General features: G+C 42.2%; 1 protein-coding gene across 1 annotated transcript in view; it reads left to right on the forward strand.

Annotated features, from left to right (window-relative positions):
* Window positions 1–8,866, forward strand: part of cables2b (Cdk5 and Abl enzyme substrate 2b) — a 43,347-nt gene extending 34,481 nt beyond the window's left edge. The window contains exons 4-10 of the mRNA XM_028583225.1: window positions 1,003–1,111; window positions 1,333–1,501; window positions 2,982–3,079; window positions 6,586–6,692; window positions 6,814–6,933; window positions 7,677–7,761; window positions 8,692–8,866. Coding sequence (XP_028439026.1) covers window positions 1,003–1,111; window positions 1,333–1,501; window positions 2,982–3,079; window positions 6,586–6,692; window positions 6,814–6,933; window positions 7,677–7,761; window positions 8,692–8,838 — 835 coding nt within the window. The 3' untranslated portion in view covers window positions 8,839–8,866. The remainder of the gene's footprint in view (window positions 1–1,002; window positions 1,112–1,332; window positions 1,502–2,981; window positions 3,080–6,585; window positions 6,693–6,813; window positions 6,934–7,676; window positions 7,762–8,691) is intronic.
* The last annotated feature ends 391 nt before the right edge of the window (window positions 8,867–9,257 follow it).

Here is a 9,257-nt window from a genome sequence, read left to right on the forward strand (position 1 = left end):
CTCTAGTCATCTCGGATCGTTGTGGTTGCAGCTCGTGTCGTACGTCTCCTTTTTTGGCCAATAAATAAGAAAGAGACTGCTAAATACATTCTAACATACTATATAGTTAAATTATAAGTCTTCTTAAAAATAAAGTCGAAATCTAAAGCTCCAGTAGAGGCTGCAGAGTTCCCCACATCAAAAGATGGATATAGGTGCGGATACAGGAAACGTCATGGAGTTATTAAAAACATTTCGCTTTGTGGAAAAGTTTTGGTATGATGGTGGTGCCACAGGAAATTACAGGTCACTAAAATGAGTTGGATTCATCTACAAGTTTCATTTAAATCTTATATTGTTTTTTTCAGTCATATTAATCAATTACTCTGTTTAAAATAATAATGAAGATATCAGTTTTATCAGCTGTTCAACAATTACATCACACGATTCTGTAACAATGACTTGTGACTAGTTCAAACTGCTGCAGTGTTCTTAATCCGATTCATCATGTTGTGAATCTTTTCTCAGAGCTGTTGCTAATATAAATTCCTGCTGGTAAACCTGCTGTTGCCAGACCTTCCTCCACAGCACTGCAAAGGAAGGTCTGGCTAATCCAAACAACATTCTGGGATGGGAGAAAAACATCTGGTTTATTGGTATTTCTTTTAACCAATCCCATTCATCTTGGGCGGCTCTAAGCGCCGGATGGAGCCACGGTGCCTCTGCAAAATAGCCTCTTGTTCTGGTGGAACGTGTGTACGTTCAAAAGTAGTTTTTAGTCGTGAGACAGAAAACTCCGATTGGACAGATAGTCTAGCTAGCTGTCTGGATTTACCCTGCAGAGATCTGAGGAGCAGTTAACCATAGTCCTCAGAAATCCACCGGAGGTTAGAACGCCAACACAAAGAAAGAGGAAGGGGACAGACATCCGGCGGCACCTGAACAATCCCAGAAATGAAACATCGTTGATATGGACTACCTTAACCTTAAGTACTCTCCCTCCCTCCCTTCCTCTCTCTCCAGTGACCCTACATTAAACCACCCGAGGAGGAGGCATTCGTCTGGTAACATCTCCACCACCCTGGAGATGCTGCCGGGGCTGGAGGGCTTCCAACTGGACACCTACGGCAGGGTAGACACACACACACACACACACACACACACACACACACACACACACACACACACACACACACACATTCAGACACACAGGTAGTCGTTTTCAATGATCAGGGACAATTTCATGTGTTCAGATCCTATTAACTCATCTCTCTTTCTCTCTCGGTCTCTGTCTGTCTCTCTCTCTCTCTCTCTCTGTCTCTGTCTCTCTCTCTCTCTGTCTCTGTGTTTCAGTCGGTGTCGTACGCCCAGTTCCTGTACCCCACTAACGCCTTGGTGAGGCACAAGCCGTCGTCGGCCAGCGACCTGGCGCTGCAGATCCCCGTGTCCAGGAGCGCTCACAGCATGGCGGGCAGGAGCCGCCCACCCAGCAGACTGAACAGCACCGTGGGACTGGACCTGGGTAATACACACACAGAGACACACACACATTTTTCATAGCATTGGTGAGCCTTATCGCCATAACCTCAAACTTTGGATTATAGTATTTCAGCAAGTCAAATCAAGGGTTGATAGTGTCCCTGCATTTAGACTAAGCGAGGGAGAACAGTGACACAGGAAGTGAAGACAGAGGGGTGTGTATGTGGCTGCAGTGAGAGGAAGAGAGGAGGAAGAGGTAAAGAGGGATGAGATTAGAGAGGGATGGGAACAACAGAGACAGTTGTTGCAGCTGTGTCGACTTTTTATATTTAAACATGTATGTGTATGTATGTACGCACTCATGTGTCTGCAATCTATGAACACACACACACACACACACACACACACACAGTGGCACACACACAGTGACAGAGCCCTGTATTAGCTTCTAAACCTCTCTCTCTGTAATCTTGAACCTTTCATTAACGCACACAGCTGTGTGTGTGTGTGTCTGTGTGTGTGTCTTGATAGCAGGTTTATATTTTTAGTCTTCTTGTTGACATTGCGTGCCTCTTTAGTCTCACACATCGCATGTTAGCTGGCTAACTAGTCACAAAAAAACCGTAATCATGTGGTTTTTTTTGAGAATTGTGAAACTGTGTGACGTAGTCAACTCCACCACATTTTGGCACCTTTTAAAGTGCCCTCCTTCCAGTCTTAATGCTAAACTAAGCTAAACACATGACTGAGATCCTTGCAAAAAGGGGTATTTCTGAGTGTTCATTTAAGAGATTACTCTGTCATAAGGAGCAATGATATATTCAAACCAATCAAATCAATCAATAAATAGACTTATGAGACTTATTACTCCTCACCAGACCCAAACGAAATCTGCAAATTCTCCTACAGTTTTCAGCAGTGATCCAGAATGAAAGTACTCAGAATTTAGCGGACTTGGGGTGGAGATGTGTTAACATTCTGAAGCTACATTTACATCGCTACGTTTTGGTTTTTATGCGTGAGTTTTGAGCCAAAGCAATCTCCGTGCACACAAGTGTTTTATAGCTCCAGTAGAAGAACTAATCTAACACGCCCAAAACCTCATAGCTCATCAACATTCGGGTATACTGGGCAGCATGTATACTCAGCATGTAACGTTTGTAGCTTAGTCGCTGAGAACGAGACGGCATGAGCCAATCAGCCGGCGAAACGTTGGGACTGCGAGACAACCCCGCAGATTCCAAACCAAAACGCGTCAGAAGTGTTTTCAAATGTCCCCGGTTTAGGGGCTCGGAAACACCAAAACGTAGCAATGTAAATGTAGCCTGAGTTTTATTTACATTTTTTTCAATTCTTTCAAAATCTGTTAAAAATTCTTAAAAATCTGCACCTGCAGATACCGTGTGGCCCTGGTTCTCACCCACTCACTTTAGGTTTTATTCTTTTACAAACAGGGTCATTTCTGACCCTTATATTGTGTTTATAGTTCTGACTGTGCGTGTGCGTGTGTGCGTTTTGTCCAGGTCTGGAAGATGTGACAGACTACGATCCTAACCTCCTCAGTGACCCCCAGTGGCCTTGTGGGAAACACAAGCGGGTGCTGATCTTCGCCTCCTACATGGTGAGAAGACACATCTCTACTTCATCCTAATTATATTGTTGCGTGCCAAAAATTACAATGTTGATTAAGAGCAAAATTACGCCATGATTAAAATTTTCAAGGAGCAGAATGAAAGAAAGACAGACAGAGACTAAACAAAGAACAGATGGCAGAAGTGTAGAAGAGAAAGCGGGATTGAGGATTATAGACCTCTGAGAAGAGAATAATCACTACTGGGAAAGAAGACACACACACACACACACACACACACACACACACAGCTCTTACATCATCAACATAATGATCCTATAGGCAGCAGCTTAGTTCTATTCCTCCACTGTGAATTAAAAACTATGGAGACCCACACACGCTTTAGCTTTACTGTTTAATCCATCAGAGGAGATTACTGCTGAGTCGGGCTGCTTTGTCACTGATCGTCACTGTGTGTGTGTGAGTGCATGCGTGTCATTATTGCATTACACAGTGTGATCTCACCACCTACTCTAGCATCACCTTTCCTTAACCCCTACACACTATAAACAACACCACTGAATAGGCACTTAAACTCGTGTTTACCACTTGTACACAGAGGCCTTTCAAGTGTTTTTCTGGGTTTTAAAGATGTCCATGTACATGATTCTACACTGAACTAGCATCAACTAAAGCCTGGTTCACAATACAGGAGTCTAATCAATAATCTATGACCTAAAGCTCAATTCGCTTTTTGTGAGCACAGCTCACCTCAAAATGAAAGATATGCATTTTCCCTATTACCTGTGGTGCTATTTATCAGTCTGGATAGTTGTGGTGGGAGTTGCCCAGTGTTGGAGATACCGGCCTGTACTGTGGAGATGTACGGCCTCTCTTGTTCTATAATGGAACTACATGGCACTCGGATTGTGGTGCTCAAAGTGCCAAAAAATACATTTGAAAAACTCAACGGCAATGTCTCTTTCCAGAAGTCATGAGCCGGTTATTTAAGATAATCCACAGTACTTGTTTGTGAGCGATTTCATGTTGGAACTATTTTCTTTCTACCGAACAGTACGTCTGCCAACCATAACACCGCGCAGGGAAATGTATTCATGGACGAGAGGCTCGTGGTCCAACATTTCTAGCTTGTGGAGATTATTTTAAAGCTAACCGATACTGCTAGCTCACCTGAGTTCACTGTTCCTCCAGGTTAGGAACTGTATAGTATCAATAAAGTGTCAAAATGTTATAAAATACTAGGGGTGTGACGAGATCTCGTTGTACGAGATCTTGCGAGATTAAAACGTGACGAGATTTCTCGTTGAGGTGAAAAGTTGTCTCGTGAGGCGATGTGATGTCAGCGTGATGGAGCGTGGAATTACTATTGAAGATCCACTTTTAAATCATTTGTGTGGCAACATTTTGGTTTTCCTGCGGAAATAATAAACGGCGAAAGAGTGACAGACAAGACGAACACAATATGTAAACATTGTAAGAAAAAAATGCCGTATACCGCGGCTAACACGAGCACTATGCAACAACACTTACAGCACCACCACAGCTCTCTACTAACTACCTGCACATTCAGTAGTTAGTAGTGGCAGGGGGAGTAGTGGCAGGGGGATCTTCAATAATAATTCCACGCTCCATCACGCTGACATCACATCGCCTCACGAGACAACTTTTCACCTCGACGAGAAATCTCGTCTCGTTCTCGTGAACCCAATCTCATGATGTGTCTCGTCTCGTGGAGTAAGCGTCTCGTCACACCCCTATAAAATACCAATATTACCAGATTATCTAGATCAGGGGTGGCCAACCAGTTCAGCATAAAGAGCCACAAAAAAACACGCACCATAGCAAAAAGCCACACAACACCTACAGGTCCACATTACAACAGCAACAGGGTTTTTTTCTTACTTAGATTGACTCAGTGGGAAACCTGACAGTCTTTGTTGTACTCAGTTGTGGCCACTCGAAGCGACTCTTTCACTCATTTGTCACTAGAGGGGCTTTCAAACAATCTGATTCAGCAGTGAAAGGGTTAATGAAGTAGGTATAATCTTTCCTCAGGTTGCAGGATCTGTCCATAAAAAACTCTGCTGCATTATTTTTTGTTTTAAAATAATTGTATTGGCAGATGCATTCAAATGCTTTTTTCTTTTTAACTTATCTGAAATGTTTCAAAAAGTAAATAAAAATCCACCAATAATACAGGCCCCAGCCACACAGTAAGAGCCTCAAAGGAGCAGGCAAAGAGCCGCATACGGCTCAAGAGCCACAGGTTCGCCACCCCTGATCTAGATTATCTATTACACAGATACCTAACATGCACACTGTAAAAAAATATCTGTGTATTAACAGTAGTATGTCTGTATATTTTAACAGAAACTGTCCATACAACGTGATTCACAGTTGTATTTTCATGTTTTACATTTCGAATTACATAATTTTTTCTTTGACAACTACGTTTGACACTTTTTTTTCACATTTTGGGTGTTTTTTTTTCCAACGTTTTTGTCACTCTTTTCAACCTTTGTGACACTTTTTATGACGTTTTTGACACTTTTTACTAGAGCCCGACCGATATATCGGCGGGCCGATATTATCAGCAGATATTAGGCATTTTCCAAACTATCGGTATCGGCATTTATAATGGCTGATAAATTAATGTTTATAAAATAAAAACGGACGAAACTCCCTTCAACCATGTTCTGAGTGATGGCGTTACATAGTTTGTCCACCAGAGGGCGCTCTACAATGTCCCTGTTGGCAACACTTTGATTATTTTTTTTTGTTATTGTGTTTTTGTTCAAAGGACTTTAAGTTTCATATCATTGTATTTAATATATTTTGATGTTCCTCTGTTCTGTTGTGACAATAAAACAAACATTTATTTTTAAACTGCATTATCATATTATTTTAGGGAGGACTCATGAATAACTACAAGTAACTAATGTTAGGGAAATCTCTTTGTTTTGTTACGGGTTTCTGGATTTATTTTTAAAAATATATATCGGCCGATATATTGGAATATCGGATTTTTAAATCGCCAAATATTTGTATCGATATCCTTTTTCGGTCGGGCTCTACTTTTGGTCGAGCAGCTGTGTATGAGAGAATTTCGTACAGGCCTAACAGAACATTTTCTGTATTTAAACTGTAGGTACACCCAAAATTGCTGTTTTATAATAACGGGGCAAAGTCCGGGTAATAAGCTGCCAAAACCTTTTTCTATTTTTTAAAGGTTATTTTATTTATAGTGTTCTAGACGTGACTGTGCTGTTGGCAGGGTGCGCTCCGAGTGAGGCAGTAGAGAAATGTAAATACGCCGTAGTGTTTACTTCATCACGAAGTTCATTCACATTCAGGGACCGTAGTTTGACTTTTAAATGTCTCTGCTTACTTTCACTTCCATGACTACACATCTTTCCACTTCATGAGTTCTTTTCTTACTCCTCTCCTTTTCTATTGTTCTGTTTAATCCATTTTATTTCTCTTTTACTACCTCTTCCCCCATTTTTATTTTTATTTTTTTATCTTTTATGATCCAGACGACCGTAATAGAATACGTCAAGCCATCTGATCTGAAGAAAGACATGAACGAGACGTTTAAGGAGAAGTATCCCCACATTAAACTCACCCTCAGCAAGATACGCAGGTAATGTTTTTTTTTTTTTTTTTTTTTACAGTAAGACCGTTTGCACTTTGCTCAAACTACTGTGAAGGATTGTATCACATTCAGCACGGTGTTTGTCTCTGTGTGTCCCTTTGTCTAACAGTCTGAAGAGAGAGATGAGAGTAGTCGGGGAGGATTGCGGCATGCAGCCCGTCACCATCGCCATGGCGTTTGTCTACTTTGAGAAGTTGGTGCTGCAGGGTCGACTGAATAAACAGAACAGGTACTTTAACCTCTGTTCCTCATACAACACAACAGCTGCTGGGTTGTTAAATGAGCATTAAAACGCTGGATTTCCCAGAATGCTGCTGGTTGAGTCCACAGTGTGTGGTGTAGGAGTGGCTCCCTTTTGGGTTTATCTTTAGCTAATGTGATGAAGGTGATACAAAAAAAGTCTATCTGTCACTATTATCGTTATGATTTATCCAAGACCAGATATAGATTATTGTTCCATCTGTGTTTGTAGCACAAAGTACTAATAAGCCTGTAGCAACAATGTTATCACTGAGCTGCCTTCAAATACTGAATTTATTCCTTCGTATTGTTATTGTTTGGTATTACATTCATTTATACAGTTCTGTCAACCCGCTTGGCCCTTCAGGAAAAAGTAAAAGCAATAGGGAAAAGAATAATGAAAAATAAAGGGATACAAATACATCACATTATTATTACATTTTTTTTTTAATTGTACTCCTATGGCTCCATACTTTGGAAGTTGTTTAAGCAGAACTAGCTAGCTTTTAGATGCTATCATTTAGCTGCACATACACAACTGTAATAATCTAAATCTAAACGAGGTGCTTTTGTTCTGAACGGAGATGTGGAGATATACTTTATCTGTTAATAACGTTGAACGATATGGATTCTAAATAGTTCTTGAGGTACAGACCCGTGAATGGGACCTGTTCCCGGTCCATCAGGGATCATCATGTCGTGTGAGCTCCTATCACTGTTGTTGTTTTACAGGAAGTTGGTGTCAGCTGCCTGCATCCTACTGGCTGCGAAGATCAGCAGTGACCTGAAGAAACAGGAAGTCAAACACTTCATTGATGTAAGTAACTTTAACACACAGGCACGCACACACGCACGCATACATGCGCACACACACACACACACACAGACGCATGCACGCACCCACACACACACACACACACACCCACAGTAGGATCCTGGTGGTTGTAGTGCGTTCCATTTGTACTCTGAACTCTGATTTTCCGAGGTCAAAGTCGGAAACACGCCCCCTGACCTTAGATTTCCGAGCTCAGAACTGGGACAACCACCGACTACCCCGAGCTAAATATCCAGCATGGCTGCTTTGTGCATCAACAGTTGTGAAAGCTGTAGTAACTAACAGTTATAAGCACTTAAAAAAAAAATTTAAAAAAAAAACTAAGGATGTCCCGATCAAGTTTCTTTGGCCCTCATCCCAATCTGAGTCCCCTTTTTAATATTCAGTATCTGCTGGAACCAAGTCCTATCTGATTCTTATATTCACTGTACCTGAATGTTGAATAAATAACGAGTGTAGTTACTAAATCATATTTTTCACATGCTACTTGATCTGAAAACATGATGTAACATGATGTGTTTGTAGTGAAGTGTTGCACCTCCGAAGCACAGCTTGACTCTAGCATCAACAGTACAAAATCCATCAATTTATAGGCCAATAAAAAAGAAAATATGGCTGCAACCAACGTTCATTTTCATTGTCGATTAATCTGTCCATTATTTATAAAATGTCAGAAAATGGTGATAAACGTGGATCAGTGTTTCCCAAAGCCTCAATCGTCTTGTTTTGTCCACAACTCCTGTCACTTGGAGAAACCAGAAACATTTTCACATTTAACAAGCTTTTTTTTCCCCTTAAATGACTCAAAGCGATTAATCGATTATCAAAAATAGTTGCCAATAAATTCAGTAGTTGACAACTCTGCTAATTATGGCTGCCTGTCATGCTTTGGTTTGTGCTGTGTGTCTGTAGAAGCTGGAGGAGCGCTTCAGGATCAGCAGGAGGGAGCTGATATCGTTTGAGTTCACCATCCTGGTCGCCCTGGAGATGGCGCTCTACCTCCCCGAGAGCAAAGTCATGCCACATTACAGGAAGCTGGTGCAGCAGCAGCAGTCCTAGCACCGACCCCCCCCCCTCCCCTCCCCTCCCCTCCTCTCCCCTCCCCTCCTCCCTGCAGACTCTCAGCACCTTTCAGCATCACACTGTGGCGGTTGGTACGGGTCCTCTGGGTGCCTGGCTCAGTGGCACTGATGCACCGAGGAATCCTCCTCCTCTCTGCTCACAGTGCAGACACGTAGCCCATCCACACTGTGACGGTAGTGCCTGGCTCAACGGCACGGCAGCGCGGAGAGCAACGTCGGCCTCTCTGCTCACCCCAAACGCCAAAGTGACAACACACTGTGACGCATGGTGCCTGGCTCAGCGGCACCACGGCAATAACCAAAGGCCAAGTCTATCGCCGCACTTACGTAAAGTTTCCCTCACTAGCTCGTTTGCCGAGATTTTAGAAACGGAGACTCTGCTGAGCTCGGCTCTCT

Source organism: Perca flavescens, chromosome 7 (genome assembly GCF_004354835.1).
Source record: "Perca flavescens isolate YP-PL-M2 chromosome 7, PFLA_1.0, whole genome shotgun sequence".
NCBI lineage: Eukaryota > Metazoa > Chordata > Actinopteri > Perciformes > Percidae > Perca > Perca flavescens.